This window comes from Zootoca vivipara, chromosome 10, assembly GCF_963506605.1.
Source record: "Zootoca vivipara chromosome 10, rZooViv1.1, whole genome shotgun sequence".
NCBI lineage: Eukaryota > Metazoa > Chordata > Lepidosauria > Squamata > Lacertidae > Zootoca > Zootoca vivipara.
In genome coordinates, this window is record NC_083285.1 from 3,532,002 (window position 1) to 3,551,943 (window position 19,942).

A 19,942-nucleotide genomic window follows, 5' to 3' on the forward strand; every position below is an offset into this window, starting at 1 on the left:
GGCAGCTTACTAGCCATTTACCAAAGCCATTTACTAGATGCACTAGGGCAACTGAAGAAAACACCCCCTGCTTCAGAAGCTAGTGCAAGTTAGGCTGTTGCAAAGTATATTAAATACAGCAGGAGGAAAATAATTGTCAGTTTGTATGTGGCACAGGCAGTGGCCTCTTGTCTGGTTACAAAAACACAACAATCACCTCTATTTTCATCAGTGGTATATGTTGGAGGATATATACTTCTTGGGTTTTTTGTACAAAAGTTACGCCATGTGCACAGGATTTCTAGAGTGGTGTGACTATGTTTAAACTCCTGTAGGAAGAGCATGTTTTAATGGCTTTTTAAAGATTAAGCCTTATTACGACAGAAGCCCTTGGGGACTATAGTAGTGGACTGAGTACATTAAAATTTGGGCCGTTAAAAATAGTCTTTAAAGAGGCATGATGATTTTTGGTGTTAATGTCTAAAGCTGTGTAAACCATAATGCAAGCTAGCCTTGCCAGGATAGCTTCCTGGGAGCCTTGTGCGAATCTCAGACTGTACAGGACATATTAGTCAGTAAAGTGGAAGGCCTTCAGTTATGTCTACCATCATATTTTTAAGAAGCATATGTTTCTACTAGTATACTGGGGCAGCCTTCCCATGAGGCGAAGTGAGGCAATTGCCTCAGGAGGCCAATGCCAAAAGGCATGGAGGCAGCAGTGAGATGTCAAAGAGCCACACCTCCTAAGTTAGCTTGCTCTCCCACTACCAGTGTTGAAGAGTCAGTTGCCATAGTGGTCAGCTTCTATATGTGGAAAGGTAGGAGCGCCATTTTGTCTCTTGCCAAAATATTTGGGGCCACTCCTGTAACTGTCTAGCATTTCAGCAATGTTTTATTTTTATTTATTTTTAAAAAATAATATTTATTTAATGATGAAACACAAGAAAACAATATTTTTTTAAAGAATAGTACACCATGTGATACTTTAAAGTTTCAGATTTGACGGAGATGTTTAAAACTCATGGGTCGTATTTAACAAAGAGTAGAGCCACTGAAATTAATGATCATGACTCAGTTAGGTCCATTAATTGCAGTAAGTTTTCTTCAGGTAACTAAATATTAGTTAAATACCCCTCAATGCCCTTAAGCTTTTTTTCTTTCCTCACCCCAACCAATCATGCCATGTTTTGAAGGAGTGTGTGTGTGTTACTGTCTCATTTTATCTCTTCACCCATTGAACAATGCCATATGCTTGGTGCACAAAATAATCCTCATAGTCTAGCTATCTTAATGTTTGGTCAGCTTTTTGGCTTGTGTGTTATTTCAGACTTGGTTATGCCATTCCTGCATTCCTGCATTTTTGTGTGTGATGGGTTACAGGGCAGAAGCAAAGCAAAAGTTGTGTATCTCTGTATTGCAGGGCTGTTTGGAATTTTTATTTTAACTTAATTAAGCATCACAAATAGGGGAAATAAATCAATGACACCTCAGACCCTAGCAATGGAAGCTTTGTGTGAAACATTAAGAGGTACCACTGTATTTGTGTTCTTGTTATACGGCTCATCTGCCTCTCTCTTAATTCATACAAAAAGTCCCAATTCCCCATGGTAGCCTTAAGAGCAAGTAAGGTAATTGGCTCTTTGTGAGAGATGTGTAAAATGTGTCTTTGAAGGCACGGTGGAGTAGAAGGACGTGCTGTTTGGCAGCCTTCTTAACTCTTTGCACATTAGGCAGACACTTTTGCATTGTGTGTGGCTTTGTATCACCCTGCAGAAAATATTACAGGCCATTAACTTTGAATAAATATGCAGCATATGAAGAACAGCAAGGGGATAATAACAATGGCTCTCTCTCTCCTGAGTTGGAAGCATCCTTGTACAGTGGTACCTCGGGTTACAAACGCTGCAGGTTACAGACTCCGCTAACCCAGAAATAGTACCTGGATGAGAACAGAAATCGTGTGGCGGCTACAGGAGGCACCATTAGCTCAAGTGGTACCTCAGGTTAAGAACAGTTTCAGGTTAAGAACGGACCTCCAGAACAAATTAAGTTCTTAACCTGAGATATCACTGTATATTGACATAAAATTGGTCTTATAGTGGCCTTAGAGAATGAATTTATAAATGTGGGAGGATTTTACCATCAAAATAGCAAACTAATTGAAAAACTTACATAAAGGCTTTGTTCATTTGTATGCTTTTGGTAAAAACTACCACACTGCTTCCAGTGAGTTCTTTAGACTCTAGACCAGACATCCCCAAACTTCAGCCCTCCAGATGTTTTGGACTACAATTCCCATCTTCCCTGACCACTGGTCCTGTTAGCTAGGGATCATGAGAGTTGTAGGCCAAAACATCTGGAGGGCCGCAGTTTGGGGATGCCTGCTCTAGACCATAGAAGCAGCTGAAAAATAATAAATTTTGGATACCTTCTGTCTACTGTCTATGAAGCATAAGAATGGAACACATTTAGTTATTTAAAATATTTTCATCCAAAAGAACTTTAATTCATATGAATTTTCAAGGTGACCAACAATAGTTTCAATATAAGCATTTGAGTCTCCAAAAAAATTCAGTGAAATATCCAGATTTAAGAAGCATCATTGAGCTGAGCAGCAAAACAGACAATACTGTAACTAGGATTAAAACAGTCAGCTGTCCCAAGCTGAAGACCCGGCACATTAGAATTTTTTTTTTATCAGCTGATGACACACCATTGAAGAACAAATCATCTGGGGTTTCAGGACAAAGTGGTTGATGCAACAGAAAAAGTCATTTCCAATGAATTCTCCAACCACACTTTTTTTTGGTAGTGGTACACAAAGGACCTCCCCCTCCCTGATGATCCTTGAGATGCTGGACAGGATCATGCAGGAGAAATATATCCTATTTAAAGTATCCTAGTCACAAACTGTTTAGGGGTTTAAAGGCAAAATGGAACTTCAAAACAAATTGGGAGCCATTGGCGCTGGTGCAGAATTATGGTCAAGTGATTAAATAATAATAATAATCCAGTTGAGGCTACCTTCTCCAGCAAAGGGCACAACCAAAGGTGTGCAGAATCACTTCAGAGTCATAAATAAGGAAAGTCCCAAACAAGCAGTGCACCTGAATCAGATTTCCTAGTTGACAATGGAGATTTTGTACCTGTTCAGAGGCACTATATTCATTTTTTAAAACAAAAGTTGTCCTAGGATGGAGGAAGGATATTTATGCCTGATCTGAGGTGTCAGTCTGGGGGTATTTTAAAAAGCAAATATTGCTATTCACAGAAGTGTCCAACCACAGAAATATCAAGAAGGGGAATTGGCAATGTGGTGTTAATCCTTGGCATGGAAATGTGGAGAGGGCAAAAAAATCTATTTTTCGTGTGTATTGAAATGACAAAAAGAAAAGCCTGGCAAAGCCAGTTAAAGGTCGGATGAGCTGGGGATGCCATTAGCAAAAAACAAATTAAAAAATAAAATGCTTAGTCTTGTTTGAAGCTGATTGGCTTTTTATGCTCCAGTAAGATAGTGCACATTTGACAACCTTACTTTCTAATGCCAGTTGTTATTGAACAAACAGGTCCACTGGCTGTGCTGAAAAAATGGGCTGTAGGTATTAGGGTTGTGATGGATGGAATTAGATGTACTTTTGATATGCAATGTTAAAACAAAATTCAGTGGTAGATCACTTACTTGGTATGCAGAAGATCCCAGGTTCAACCCTTGACACCTCCAGTTAAAAGGATCAAGTAGCAGGTGGGGTGGGAGACCCCTGTCTGAGATGCTGGGAAACCACTGCCAGTCAGGGCTAGATTGACAAGTCTTCGTGAAATAATAGGAAAGCTTGGAGCTGCTTTTTGGGTTTGTTGACAGTTTCCAAACCACAATAGTTTTTTCGCTTATTTTTGGAAATATTGTGTGCCAAAAGCTGCTGGAAGTTGGCCAGTGAATTAGGCCTGTGTTCATTCTGCCTGAGTTTACTTCCCTTAAGACAATGTGACACCCACTAAGCAGGGGCATAATGTTTGTGTAAACTCAGGACATCTGTTAAATTGATAAATGCATTTTCCTTATTTATTTACTTACTTAGCCTTGAGGTATCTGCTTTCATAGACTGCAGTGCACATCCTCTTGAGGTCAGTAGTAAAACTGTTGATTGTAATTAATTTGGAGGGTTACCTTTTTATTATTATCTTGTGTGCAGGTTTCTGGGGGGCATTTGCTCATTTTATTCCTAATTAACCTGCTCTTTCTATCCATCTTTGGTGGCATTCTCCCTCATGTCTCTCCTAACAGCATAGCTCTATGAAAGGAACAAAGAAGTAGTTTCCTACCAAAGAGATTTTTTTTTTACTATAGCATAATGCCACTATAGATGAAATACCACAAACAGGCTTAAGGTCATCTCATTCCATCTTCTGGTGGCCTGCTGGATGTTGTTGGGTTCCCATCAGACCAGGTCAGCATAGCTCATGGGCAGGGCTTATGGCAGTTGTAGTCCAGCAACATCAGAAACAAAGAAAGCTCAGGCCATTGGTCCATCTTAGCTCAGTATTGTTTACTTTGACTAGTATTGGCTCTCTAGAATTTCAGACAGGTCTCTTCTGGTCCTATCTCTAGGTTCTGGAAATTTCAACTGGGACCTTCATGCAAAACAGATGCACTACCACTTGGGGGGGGGCACAGGTTTCCAACTCCTGGTCTACAGGGAAGGAGCCTATATATGTTTGCACCCGTGCATGGGTGCCAGGAGTGGGGCTAGTCAGCATACATGAGGTCAGGGCTGAGACTAGTTGGTGTGGCCCTGCTCCTGTGTTGGTAGAATGCATGAGCAGTTCGGCTGAGCAGGGCTTTAGTTTTGAGTCATTAAGTGTTGAGCGATCAAAGTACATACATGCATTGCTCCACTTCAGGTGCCCGCCCACCAGAAAAGTGAGAATATAAATAGTGTAACCCACAAGAGGAGTATTAGCAAACCAAGATAAAGGTGATTAAGTCCTCTGTATTGAAACTAGTGTGAAGTGAAACAGGGGCGTACCCAGAATCAAAACTAGGGGGGGCAAGGAGTGGGGCCAAGGCACAGAAGGGAAGGGGGAGGAGCCGGAGTGCGATGGCTGCCGGGCGAGGGGGCCGGCGGCGGCTGTAGCAGCATCAACGGCAGCGGGGGAGTCTCCAGAGGCAGGCGGCGGAGGAGCACAGCCCAGCGTAGCGCGAGTTCGGCATTCCCGCCCGCCCGCCACACCCTCCAGCTTCCCATCGCGCTCTCTGGTTCCCCGCCATGCTTGGCCTTGCCAGAGGGCGTGACGGGGAGCTGGAGGGAGGGTGCGGCGGGCGGGAACGCCGAACTCACGCTCCGCCGAGCTGTGCTCTGCCTCGGCTTCTGCCCGCTGGCAGTGCTGCTCTCGTGCGCCGGCCCTGCTTCTAGGGGGGGCAGCTGCCCCCCTGCCCCGCGCTGGGTACGCCCATGAAGTGAAAGAGATGTAACAGGAGGAGTTGTTGCATGTGAGCTGTGCGTTAGCAAGCTGATTGCTAGATCGCCAGAGGCTCCTTTTATTAGTAGGAATATGCACACCTTTAGGAACAGTCTCACCTTTAGCACTTTTACATCATGAGCTGACACATATGTTTCCTCTTATATTTGTGAGACCTGCTCCACCACTTCATGCTCCCACCAAGTGGAAAGTGAGCCATGCCTCTCCAGAAGGAGGCAAAGGTCACAGACAGGGCATGCATGGCAGACTACTGAGAAAGCCAAAGGTTAGATCAAGGGTATGGTGTTTAGACAGCTGCGGCTTGCCTGTGGGCGGAGGTGTGCCTCACGCCTGGTGGTCATTCCTACACTAGTGTACGAAACTATTAATGGCAAACATCTGTATCCTTGGAGACATGCAAATTGGCCCTACATTGGGTGTTCATGAAATAGGAGTTGTTATTTAGCATTAAGAGCTTCACAGTTAAGTACACATGAGTTCATGCATCTCTGGGATGTTAAAACCAAAGAGATGTAACATCAAAGTGTGCCTCATCTCCGTCTTACAACTTTGACCAAGTACCAGATGTTTTACAACACCTTGATTCTAATAGGACCACCAGTGTCAGATGAAAATTGCTTGCGGGTGGGGAAGAGATTCAGCTTTTGTGCCATGAATTTTCTGTTGTTCATGCTTAGCCTCATAACAGTGCCTGACTGCCTCTTTTTTCTGTCCTTGTTCAGATATACCTGCGAAACACAGACTTATATACCGTGGAGGCCAACAATGCACGGCAGCTGGTAGAAAGTGCAGCCCGAGAAATTGAAAAACTCCTGAGTAACAGATCCACAGCATTGGTGGTTTGTATAGACTGATATTTTCTTATTTATATTTCTGAATTGTTGTTTAATGTAACTTTCCCGCCTTGAGTCTTCATGTTCAGTTGATGAAGCATGTCTGGTTTTTCCCCTGTGAAATCTTGGGCAGTGTTATCCTGATGTATATAGGATGAGATATAGACAGAGTGATGACTTGGGACGTTATGATGGAAAATCCACTTCTTAGTTGGCTAGCAGAGGGCAGATGCTTGGGCTGTTGATTGGCGGACTGGGGACCATTTGCCAGATGGCAAACAGGAGTATAAAAAGGTTGTTTGATACTCTTACATTGAGGCTTGTGACATGGATATATTTTATGCTAATCAAAAATCTCAAAAACCTGTTAAAAGGACACACAACACTACAAAATAACTTGTATTGCATAAATACACAGTGGTGCGATGACAGGCGGTGGGTGAGAATGACAAGCAGTGTGAGACTTGCTCTTGAACAAAAACAGCAGCAGCAACCCCATGCTAACAATGGAGATGGTTTTATCAAAGGATGACATGGGAGTAAAGGGTTAATACATCCCACATCCAATTTGGGACCCCATGGCTGCTATTCATCAATTTTCTTTAAAATCACACAGGATTCCTCTCACTCCGTTGCAGCAGCCACACTAAAACCCTTGCAGCTGTTTGAAATAGGTTTGGCCACCCATTGCCTTTCAGATGCGGATTGTTTAATGAACGCTGGGTGGGAATTTTGAAATGATCTGAAACACCCTCAATAAAATATGCTCACTGGGATTATACCATCTAAAAGGAATTGTCTTGTGATCTTTGATTGTGGCAGAAAATGCCTATGCAAGACTCTTAGACCAACTTTTCTTGGACTCGTGAGTCTAAGCGGCTGTTTGAATGTCACCTGTAGCTCACAAAGCTCTTAGGAAAGTGGCAATGGAACCAAGTGTAAGCGTGTGGATTCTGCTTTCACCATGAAGGTTGGAACTAGAAATCAAGAGACCTGGATCTCTATGCACCAGTCTGATTCTTTCCCCTTAAGTCATAATGCATTACTAGCTATGAGATTGGACTTTGTGTGGCAATGGAGTAAACTCCGCTGGTCAGGCTCAGAATTTTAGAAATCCAGATTCTTCCTGCCCCAATTCAAAAAGAAGCTTATTGTTATTTTTACCTGCCTTCTGAGCTAAATCAATCCCTGCCATGCCTCCAGTCACGTCATTGGGAGCATGCTGGGATCTGATGTGTCCCTTCCAGAGACTGTCCAAAGCCTGTCTCTCTCCTACACACAACTTATCTGGCTTGCTGCTCCTTGGCAATGGTGGAATGGAGCAAGGAAGGGAAGTCTCTCTGTCTGTGGTCTTCTTATATCTGGTGCTTGGTGCCAGGGTCTGCAAGGGAACTTCTTCTTTCACTTTTGTTGGAGCACCACTGAAAGTAAATAGATGCATGGGGTGGGGAGGTTTGGAGGACTTACCTGCGCCTTAGCCTAAAATTCAAGCAAAAGAATTTCTGAGGCCATAAAGACCATCTTGGATTCCAGCAAGCATTACAAGCCACCAAGACTCTTAATTCTGAGTCAGGAAACTCTGCTGCATCATTAATCTTGTATACATGGTGTCCCCGTTTAGGTGCTCACCCTGTTGTTTTGCTCCTTGCTGAACATTCTTGTAAACTAATATTCCTTATTTTCTGATTTGGGAGTCTCTGTGGTCGCTCTTTTAAGAGTGTTTTGTTTCTTATTCTGCTCAGGTCCAGTCTATTAAGGCATGTTGTGCTTCCTGCATCTGATTTGCCAGCTGATTTCTTTATCATTACTAGGCTTCATCGTTTCTCGATGTGCTGCCCTCCCCCAGGGTATTTTGTTATGCTTGTGATGCTCTCTTGTTATCTTTTGAACCTGGGTAGGTTCTTACAAGCTTCCTACCTGTATTTGTGTCTTTTAGGAGCTCCCTGCTTGCCTTACTGATTTTTCTAAGTGGCCATTGAGTGATGCACAGATGTTCATATTTTAAATCCAGGCATATGTGTATTTACAGCTTCACCGTTGTCTCCTAAAGACTGGAATGACATGGCATGCTATTGTAACCATCACTAATCACTACATTGGGTATTATTGCTGGGAGCTGAAATGTCTCAAAGTGTTAATTAAGAGCAGAGTCCTAGAGGAGACATGATGCAAGAGAAGAACATGGCCTGTAGTGTTGCCCTGAGGAAGATGTCAGGGAGTGACATCAACAGTTCATGCGCTAGCATAGCCAAGGGAATTGGCAGAATAAATTATACTCCCTAGGCACTGCACAGAGACAAAGCCTGAGAATGATGAAAATAAACAAATATGAATGGTGATGACTTTCCCTAAATATAAAAGTAGTGGGTTGCTTTATCAGGTTACAAAGAAAGAATTTAAATGAAAAGTACTGCTTCCACAGTCAGCTATGCATATATATATCCTTGTTCTCAGCAACTGTAATTCATATGATCAGTTTAGTCCACTGTCAGAGTACCTGTATATGCAAAGCTCAGAAAATTCAGAGCTCAGAGTACAGTACCTGTATATGCAAAGCTCAGAAAATTCCTTGTTTCAGAGTTACCGTGCTTGTTTCTGCTTAATAATGTTAAATGAAATTCAATTTCATTACAGTGCCTATTGCTCTGGTCACTTTATTTTCAGAACAACTAGCTAGTTTCAGAAACTGGGACTGGCTCATTGGTAAAGGTCAGAACTCAATGGCAATGACCTACCCAGTCAATCAGGTCATCTGCAGAGGGGGGGATGGGGGCTTTTCAGTAGTTGCATTGAATTTGCACCCCAGATGAACTTGTCGTGTTCTGTCCCAGTTATCTTTTAGATTGTTCTGTTCTGGAGTTGTGGTGTACTGCCTGCTAGGTTTTGTGGGCTGAGTTCTTGTGGGTTATTGGTGCTGCGCATGCTGCTGCTGTTTAGTTTGTGGTTGCTTTGATCTATGAAATTACTTTTATTGCGGTACTTTAGATTGTGCTGTAGGTCTGCTGTGATGAGTCTGGTGGAACAAAAGGCAGGGTTTACATATTTTAAATAAATAATCCCAGGCCTCAATTTCTGATATGTCCAGTTAGAGTGGGTTTTATGGCAGCAGTGGTGAAAAATAGAATCCTAGAATTGTAAAGGGACCCTGAGGGTCATCGAGTCCAACCCCCTGCAATGCAGGATATTGCACTCCAGCTCCCATCAGCCCCAACCAGCATGACCAGTGTTCTTGAGTCCAGCACCATCTGGAAGGTCACAGATTTCCCCATCTTTGGAAGGCAAGTAAATCTAATCCAAGTCTAATTCAGACTGTATCATACAACTCTTCTGCTTTCTGTCAACATAAAGAGACAAATGAAATAGAATTTAAAAACAGTCCGTTGTTAGCCAGGTTGGGATTTCTTTTTTATTTCACAGTTAATGAACCCTCAACTCAGCTGGTTGAATTGCATATGGAAATGCTCGTGCAAAAATCATCTTGAATGAGCAATGGAGTATCTGAAATGGGGGCACATGGAAGATTAAATATCAGCTTCAGGTAGTAGGGGCAGTTTTAGGGCAACATGGGCAGTGCAGTCGTACTGGGTGCCCAGCTGAGGAGGGCGCTTCTCACAGCCTGGTAAGAGCTTGCCGGGTTTCAGGAAGGAGGTGAGAGGCTCCTAGAGTCCTCCTTCCTCCTTCCCAAAGCTAGGCAAGTGCTTACTGGGTTTTAGGAAGGAGGTAAGAGAGCTCTAGGGCCCTTCCAGAGCCTTGCACCTCCTTCCAAAAGCCCAGCTTAAGCAGTGCTGTGAGGGCTGCAAGGAGGGCGTCAAATGGCCCTGCACACTGTGGCATATAACCAAGGTCCACCCCTGGTAGGAGGTGCTGCAGAACCAGAAGTCTCTGCTCACAGTAGCGAATCTGAGAAGACTAGGCTCAAGAGGTAGCCACAAATTTTGAATGGTCACGAAGGCCAGTTGTGTTGGCCAGCGCTAATGGGAGTTGGAGTCCTACAACATGGGTTTTGCACCCCTGAGTTAGGGCCTCAAAGGGCATCCTCAGCATCTGCTCATGAGCTTTGTATCTCATCTACCATAGACGCCTAGAGGCGTCCTCACCTGGAAGGTAGCTAGTTCATGGCGAACGCTGGATGACATTCGGATGAAAGACTGCTTTTTCTTTATTAAAATAAAATGTGGTATCTATCTGTAATCTCTTACACAATGAACCAAACTGAAGATTGGAGAAACTGAACACATGCTTTGAACATTAACAAAATCTCTCTCTCCCCCCCGCTTTTTTGTTCTTGCTCAAATTGAGAGTAAGATAAGAGCATGGGATGTACAGCAGTTGTCAAAGACATCCGTGAAGCCATGGCCCCAGTCACAAAGGATTAACATAGGTCAGTCATGGCTTTCATTTTAATTATGTTAACTGCAGTGAAAAACAGTAAATTGGTACTTCAGTGCCCTGACCTGCTGGGAGCTTTGCACAGGGCATAGATGGAGTTCCCAGAAGTGGGAAAGCAGGATTGCACTCTCAAAGCTATCAAACTGGAAGATTTAGCCAAGGTCAGAGGGAAATTCCAGCATCCTGTTTAGTGGTTCAGAGCCACTCTTTGCCTTGTTAAAAGTATCCTCTTTAGCCTGGAATATTTTAAGTAGCTTACAAGAATAAAGGATAATCCATAAATGCTAGATTCACATATATGCCCCAAAGAGAGGTGTAGAGCCTACAAGGCTTCTATTAATGTTCTGAGAGCAATAAAACATATGTGAAGCAAATGTAGAAGTAGGAGTGACAGAGGTTGTATTCTCTACTGTTTTTGTGTTTTTATGGATATGACATATCTGCGACTTCCAAGATTGCAACCATATCTTTCCATATCTTTCAAAAAGGTTACACAAGATGAGATAGGTCATAATTCTATGATGTTTAGCTAAGATTTGGAAATGGCAAGAGTTAATTATCAACAAGGACTGTAAGAAGGGGAAGTGAAGAAGTCTGAAGAGATAAGGTGTGATAATATTGTTATTTTTGTATCTTTGTATTTCTTTTTTAAATTTTCTTTTTTTTCCTTTTTCTCTATGTAAAATTCAATAAAAATTATTTAAAAACAAAAAACACAAAAAGGTTACACAAGATGCAGCTCTTTTTTTTATAATAATTTTTATTAATTTTCAAACACAACTACACAACTACACAACCATACAATACAACACTGTCCCTTCGTCTTCCCTCCACCCACTGGTCCACCTCTGCCACCAGTGAAACCCGTGCGCTTTGGGAGTCCAAGGGGGTCCATTGTGAGCTGGGTTTGACCCCCCCTCCTCCCCCCTCTTCCCCCCCCCCCTGCCACTGAAGGGACAGGAATGGAGGAGCTCTGAGGATTGGTTTCCCCCAGCTCTTTCATAAACATACTTAAACAAACATACACATAACAATAGTAGGGGAGAATTAACTCCCCAGTTCTTATATTCTTAACCTTAAAATTGTGACTTCCTCGATAGTCTTCCTCCTGGTTTTCCCTAGACAAAATCTAAAAGCTTATGGCGGGTTTTCTATTTCAGTTTAAAATCCTTTTCTTATACTATTAACTCAATCCTCCTCCTTTTCCATGCTGCCCTCCCACAGGCCCCCTCCTGCCACAAGAGGAACCTGTAGGGCACAGCATTTCCAAGGTTCCCTTGTATCCCCTTCTCACCCCCCCCCCCCCGAGCACTCCCTGCCACTGAGTAGCTCAGAGTAAGGAGAGGAGAGTAGGCAGCTTTCTGCCTAAAAACCTAACTTAACTTACAAAAATTTACATTGACTTAAATACTTTCCTAGGCCGTTCTTATGTCTCCCTCCAGAAAACCCAGCATATTTTCTTTCATTTTTACACCCCATCTCCTCTCCCTAAATCTTTTCCCCCAATTGGATCAGCATTTCCGTTAACAAGCCAAAATTTCGAAAACCGTCTTTCAAAAACTAAAAATAAACCTTTTAACTAAAATTTTCATCCCACACCCATTCTTTCCCATATCCGTCTCCAGGCCCTTGTCCCCCTCTGCCCCTGTCTTTCCCATTCCTCACTAACATCGCCCCACATTCCAACCCCCCCAGGATCTTCAAGTCCATTCCTTTGCTTCTCATTTTCTTGCTCTGCTTGTTTTTCTTCCTTTTGTAGTCCTTGCTTTGCTTCATCCCAAGTGTATTTTTTATAGTCCAAGTCCTCTTTAAAATTTCCATCAAATTGTTTCTCCTGACAACCAGTCTCAATCTCCACAGTCTCCAAGTTCAAATTTTCCTCTGAGTCCTGGACTTGGACTTCAACCTCATCTGCTAGTGAATTGGGATGTTGCCGTTCCTTGTAAATGTCCTCCCATGTTTGTAGATAGTTTAGCACAGCCTCCTGGAAGGCTCGAGAGTACTTTGTTTTCATACTTTTCCTGACCGCAGACAAACAGGATGTGGAGAACAAAGGGTGCTGGAAAATTCCTTCCTTAGACGATCGACTCCATTTTGGCTGCTCTTTTCCTTTGTCTTTTTATTCAATCACAAATCCATTCTTAATTCCAATGTTAAATAGTTCTAACACATTTTCAGTCAATTTTTTACTGATCACAACAGTGCAATAAGTCCACCCAGTCTTTTGACAGTTTGACAGCTTTTGACAGCTGTCAAAACACTCTCCCCCTTTTTAATGCTGTACCTCAAGGGGTTCAAGACTCGGGAGTTGAGAGGGTTCGAAAAAGTCTTTCTTTCTTTCGGGTCCACAGTTTCAAATGCTTTTCGTCATTCGGCTTAAGATCTTTTTAAAGTGCCTCCCAGTTTTCCATTAGGAAGAGACCGACTTCCGTTACTTTAAAGTCTCTCCTATTTTTCCAATTGTTGAATTTAGAGTCCGTAATCAAAATTCCACTTACTTTATGGAAATCTTTAACTTTGTTCGGAAGAATCCGCCGCTTGCCGGGTCAGGACTCGGAGCTTCACTTCACGGAGGTAAGATTAAGCCCAAAATGGCTCCCGCGGTTCCACCCCGCCGGCTCTCGATCGCTCTACTGAGCTCTCGGGCAGCGGGGGATCCGCAAAACGGAGCAGCCGCTGGGCGCGTGAGTCACCGGGACTCTCTACCCGGTGCTTTTACGGGGAGTCCGCTCGCTCTGCGGACTTCCCCCCCCTCCGAGAAGCCAGGGACTTCGGCGCGCGAAGTCCCTGCGTCCTTCTCTCCGCCGCGACAGACCGGAAGTCAAGATGCAGCTCTTACTCTCAGTCCGGGAAGCACAGTTCCAAGATTTAACAGATCATATGTCAATAATAACCGAATTTATTGAGCATTATCTGCCATGAGCCTGCCAGTGAACATGGTCTGCACAAGATCGCTGGCCAACCAATCATGGCTTAGAGTTGGGAACTAGATGGATCAAGCAACTGGTTTCTAGCGTACGGTATCTATGTCAGGTGTCAGAATGTGACTCAAGAACAGTCAGAGTCAGGATAGATTTCCATGGGATTGCATTAGGTGAAGCAAGATAGTAGTACCTAAGTATGCAGTGTTACTAAAGAAGAAAAATGATCATGAAGAAATAACACAGGAGTAGAAAGGAAAGAGAAGTCATTCAGGATGCTTGTCCAAAGCAGGAGCAAGGCAGGAAGGAGGCAAGAGCAAGTGTGAATTGTGAAAGAGAATTCCTGAAGACCACATCATCAGAGCAGCAGCTGCTATGTTGCACCTACTTTGTTTTTCTCTTGTAGGGTCTGCGAATTTCAGACCAGCACACCACGTACCTACGGTATTGAGAGCTTTGTGGTGGATTGGGCTTTCATAGCAAAAATGTGTTGCAACCATTCCTTGCTAAATAAAGTCTACTGCCACCGCCTCCTTGCCCAAGTTCTTAGCTTGCCATCCCCATTGGCACTGAAGGAATCTTGCACATGCTCCATAGCACCAGTGTGGATCTGGTGCCAATGTGTGCCTTATTTTGTGTATGATGATGTAATGTAGATTGGTGGAGAAGTCTCAGGATGAGTGTCTAAATCCTCATATGCCCACCAATTCAACACATATTTCTAGGTTTTTTTGGGGGGGGGCTCCCCTCAAAAAACTTATAACAGTATATTTTACACACACCAGCTGGATAGTGGAGGCATTCTAGAGAATGAATTGTAATTTTGGTTTAGTCTGTGGCCTTGCACCTCAGTTTCCAAACAAATGAATTAAAGTACTCGAGTGAAAGGGTTGTTAGTAAGAGGCTGGGAGAGGTACTTGGACCCCTGTATGCCTAATGATGCCATCACTAATGTGACAAGGTCTAAACTTTGGAATGGGCTCAGTAATAATAGGATTTTATTTTCTGATTTCATTTTAAGCTAATTACTAATATTTTAGCCTGTTCTCAGCTGTGACTATGGGTGAGCACCTCCCCCACTCACTGCTCTGAACACTATCTAAAACAATATATGAATGTCAAGCATTATTAAGACTTATTGCTGTCAAAACTCGGCACTGTACAAACGTTTTAAAAAGGGCAAGCATTACCCACTGGGTTACAGTTGAATAAAGAAGGGGAAGGAAGAAAACGAGCAGGCAAGCACAAACAGAATCTATGCTTCAAATCTCCAAAGAATTAATGAACCTGTTCATTATTCTAGTGAATTTGTTAGTGCTGTCAACCAACCTAATATCTAATAAATAAACCAGACTCCCCAAACCCTCTATATTCATTAAGAACTGTACCAAGATTCTGTGCTCAAATATGCAGTCACAGACTTTCTTCCCAGCCCGTCTGAATTTTTCCTCAATGGCACCCCGAGTGAGCTAGGCTCAGCTTTCTGCAGCCACTATTTTAAAGGTTAAACTTTTAGCATTGTTATATAATTAATAATTTTCTTTTAAATCTTATTCAAAGCGTCTTATATACGTTACGCTCCCAGAAACTGTTCTTTCAAAGGGATCCATTTTATTTTTATTTTATTTTACTTCTAAGAGCTGGTCCTCGACCGTAATAATAAATAAACTAAACTGTGTCTATGATTAGCATACAAAACAGCGTCCCAGACTACTGGTATGGTGACAGACTGGGTGGTTTCTAACAGCCGCATGCCAGCGATGAGCTGAGATTGTTATTGGCCTTTGTGGTTCAGTTACAGCTCACAGATGCCAGGACGTCTGTCTTGTCTGCTGGTGAAACTCTCAGCAACTGGGAGCATGCAGCAAAGCTGTGCTGTCACGGAGTGCCCCTTCTGTCTGTAGCCCTCGTGGCATTAGCTAGCTGACATCAGCAGGGCCTAGTTAGAAGAGAGAACCAGGTGGCTTGCCGCTGCTGTTGCTGCCGCCGCCTCCTCCTCCTTTTAAACAGTGACTACTTTGCCATTATCCATGTGATGAGGCTGCAACGGGCATAGCTAGTCTGCCTAGAAACCAATTAACTGACTTAGCCTGGGGACTCTTTTGGCAGATACTCAGTTCTCTTTCTCGTGGAGTGGAGTGGAGACTGCCTGCCACGTGAAGAATTGCTACTCCCACATTGTCCCGATTGGCTCATAAACTACATCCAAGGAGGCTTGTGGCAGAGAGGCCTTGCTCCTCATCCCAGGAGGCGTTTTATCAGCAGCAATTGGAAGAGGGAGGAGGGTTGCTTGCTTCCCTGGTTGAGTGGAATCGGAGCATATGTGCAGGACATAAATCGCGGGAAGACTTCTGTTTGTGTGAGAAGTCCTGAAGGCCTTCTTACACACTGGGCAGTGGCAAACTCATATTAATACAGTGGTACCTCGGGTTACAAACGCTTCAGGTTACAACCGCTTCAGGTTACAGACTCGCTAACCCAGAAATAGTAACTCGGGTTAAGAACTTTGCTTCAGGTTGAGAACAGAAATTGTGCTCCGGCGGCGCGGCAGCAGCAGGAGGCCCCATTAGCTAAAGTGGTGCTTCAGGTTAAGAACAGTTTCAGGTTAAGAACGGACCTCTGGAACGAATTAAGTTCTTAACCAGAGGTACCACTGTATACCAAATAACTATTAAACTGGAAATGGTGGCCATTAATGGTTCTTGGGGGGTAATACACTCCTGGGGGTAAGGGTGTGAATTCCCTTCATTTGGCTTCCAGCTGCAGTCTACTGGTGGAAATACCTCAGTAGCTATCACTGTACACTGTACAGCTCAAATTGTTGGTAAAGGTAAAGCTAAAGGACCCCTGGGCAGTTAAGTTCAATCAAAGGCAACTATGGGGTTGCGGTGCTCATCTCGCTTTCAGGCTGAGGGAGCCAGCGTTTGTCCGCAGACATCTTTCCGGGTTATGTGGCCAGCAAGGACTAAACCGCTTCTGGCACAATGGGACAGAGCACACAGAAACATAGTTTACCTTCCTGCCACGGCAGTACTTATTTATCTACTCACACTGGTGTGCTTTTGAACTGCTAGGTTGGCAAGAGCTGGGACAGAGCAACGGGAGCTCACCCTGTTGCGCGGATTTGAACTCCCGACCTTCCGATCAGCAAGCCCAAGAGGCCCAGTGGTTTAGACCAGTGGTTCCCAACAGGTGGTCCGCGGACCCCCAGGGGTCTGCGAGCTATGCCAGAGGGATCCGCAAGATGCTATTAGACTAAAAATATATATTAAATATATTTCGTATGATAACAGATTTTTTGTTTTGGCCGCTTCCTGCATGAGCAGAGTCTAGCGCAAAACTAGAATTAGATAGAGGCAGTAGTTCTGCTGTATGCCGTTAGGTGGCGCTTTACAAACACTACTGTTTTGCAAAGAGGCAGCGGGCGCATTCTACTAACGATCACCTCTCCAAGATGCTTTGCGCGCGTTGGCTTCATTTGTGCGCTACTGCGCAGGTACCCTGTCTTCTCCATTCCCCTCCCTCCTCTTTGCAAAACAGTAGTGTTTGTAAACAAAGCGTTGTTTTTCGCGGAAGCTACAGTTCACGTAGGAATTAATGGGGGTCCTTGTCACAATAGCGGCTCGAGGAGGGGTCCTCGAGAAAATTTTGTTGGGAACCCCTGGTTTAGACCACAGTGCCACCATCACCATCACAGTGCCATCATCACAGTGCCACCATCACCATACTATCCTATTAAATGACATTCTGTGTTTTGCTAAATGTCATTCAGTCTAGGCTAACCCAATTATTTGGCTCTGTGCGTGCAGAAAGACTGCACTCAACAGTGACCTTTCACTTTATTTACAGCTTCTTGCCAAACACACATCCTCCTCTGCATGCTTGAATTAAAAACTACACACACATAGTTTCAACTAATCAGACTGTATGCTATGTATAGTATTGGAAGCATAATGAATAGTACCAAATTACAGCAGGTGGCGCTGTGGGTTAAACTACAGAGCCTAGGGGTTGCTGATCAGAAGGTTGGCGGTTCGAATCCCCACAACGGGGTGAGCTCCTGTTGCTCGCTCCCAGTTCCTGCCCAGCAGTTCCTAGTAGTTCGAAAGCATGTCAAAGTGCAAGTAGATAAATAGGGAAGGTAAACGGCGTTTCCGTGCGCTGCTCACCAGAAGTGGCTTAGTCATGCTGGCCACATGACCTGGAAGCTGTACGCCGGCTCCCTCGGCCAATAACGCGAGATGAGCGCTGCCCGCAACCCCAGTGTCGGTCACGACTGGACCTAATGGTCGGGGTCCCTTTACTTTTACCTTACAGCAAAATCTATCTAATATTTTCTCTCATCTGTTGAGCACGCCAATGAAACCTGCCAAAGGAATGTAAGGTGTATCTTCCTTCCATGCCCCCTAAATGTAGAAGGGTTGAGGGAAACCCAGACTAGGTTTCCCTCATTCCCAGACCTCATTCCCTGTGTGCATTTTCCCTGTGTGTTGAATTCCACCCAAAGTCTTTTGGAAGAAAAACAGGATAGAAGTGTGTTAAATAAATAATTCGTCCCTACATAAAACTGGGATTTTAGACAATCCAATTGGATTGTTAGTAGTGGGCGGAGAAGCTCTCAATTTGTTAATGGGGCACTTGCTGAGGTACAGCAACAATCCTGTTTGAAAAGAGAAGATTATAAATAAGGGATTCTTCTGCCTCTTATTCCCCCCCCACATCCTGAGAAACACACATGGTTGCTAAGAGAGGGATCTGTTGTCAGGACTAGCTCCCATCTCAGCTTGGCTGCATCTGTGCTGGGATAGTTGTCATGACAACCATGTCTTTCTGTACCCTGTCTAGCTTGATCCCAGTCTTCCAACAGCTACATAAGAGGTTTCTGGCATGCTGGTCAACAGTTGCTCTTGCTCTGTGTCCCTGTCTCTCATTGGTTTTTTATCTCTAGGCAGCACCAACAATTTGTTTTGGTTTTCTGCTTCTGAATAGATGGTTTGGCCTGTCTAGACCAATGGTTTTCAAGCTTTCTATGGGTGACTCTGGACTGTCAGTGTTTTTCAGGAGGGATTCAAGTGCATACTAAAACTTTAGGTGCTCTCTCTTTCTAGTGCAGCAAATTCACTTACAAACAATACAGACATTAATTGCTGTTATAGGGTGAATCACCCTGATATGGGAGCCACAGATCAGGGCTACAGGGAGGACTGGGGAGTCCCTGCACAGCCCTAGTTTGTACATAATCATAGCCTCCCAAATGTTACTGTCAGAGGTGTCTGCGGCTACTCTTGAGTAATAACGCTCCACTCCGTCTTGTCTTTCAGAGTTTTATTGTGCATATTATTCATAGCTGCCAAGTTATCCCTTTTTTTAAGGGATTTTCCCTTATGCTGAATAGGCTTCCTCGCGAGAAAAGGGAAAACTTGGCAGCTATGATATTATTTACAGTGCAAAGATATCAGCAAACATGACTGCCTAGTCCATGTCAGAACCCCACAATGGCTTCTTCCAGGTTCTAGCCCAGCATAAAAGCCTGGGCACCCCAAAGCACCGCCCCCTGGCCCTACGGGTGGGCGTGCACCTCAATTCGGGTGTCGGAGGAAACCGTCTCCTTTCTGGTGGCCCTGTGTCCGACATCTCTCCAGACTCCTCCTCCCCTGGCCCTCTCTCATAGCGACGGTGGGGCTCCAATTCCTGAAAGAGCCCTCTCTCCTCCCCACTCACTTCCTCATTCCTTTCTCCTGACTTGCTGCTCCTGCTGACCCTGGATGAGGAGCTTGTCAGGATGACAGGGGGCGGCTCTCTGTGGGGTGTCCCCCTGACAGTTACCAATCCTCTTATGTTTAGATGGTTGCTTTGGAGATTTCCAATTGCATGCTATACATGCACAGCCATTCCTATAAACAATTGTTTAAGACATTATTTGTTAAGTCGTGGGTGCAGATGTCAGCTCTTGTGTGATCAGCTCTGTGCAGTCATTCAGCATGCTAGCAAGGATATGCTAGGAGTCAAGTCTAACAAGAACAATCTTCTTTATTGCAGTAGAAACTTAACAGTGAGATTCATGTACACAATTTAAACCAATACATAACATTATTGATGTAGGAAGCCAGGTTTATTTGGTTCAGAACTATAGGGAAACATATCTTTAGGCATTACTGGAGTTGAAGTTGACATCCATCATGAGAGACAATGGAGTGTGCTTTTGGAGGTGAAGTCAGACCGCTGGAGAACCACAGCACCTACTGTGGCTGCAGAGACCAGTGGCTCACAACTGTTGCCTCCCACATTGTTTTTGCTGCATTAATAGTGACTTCTCCGGGGCGCAAGCCTGGGCAGAGTCCT

At 44.0% G+C, this 19,942-nt stretch overlaps 1 protein-coding gene across 4 annotated transcripts in view; it reads left to right on the forward strand.

Annotated features, from left to right (window-relative positions):
* The window catches only part of CACNA2D1 (calcium voltage-gated channel auxiliary subunit alpha2delta 1), a 412,878-nt gene that overhangs the window by 75,942 nt on the left and 316,994 nt on the right, over positions 1 to 19,942 (forward strand). For all 4 annotated transcript variants that reach the window (XM_035127294.2, XM_035127296.2, XM_060279497.1 and 1 more), the window contains exon 3: positions 6,180 to 6,296. In XM_035127294.2, coding sequence (XP_034983185.1) covers positions 6,180 to 6,296 — 117 coding nt within the window. The remainder of the gene's footprint in view (positions 1 to 6,179; positions 6,297 to 19,942) is intronic.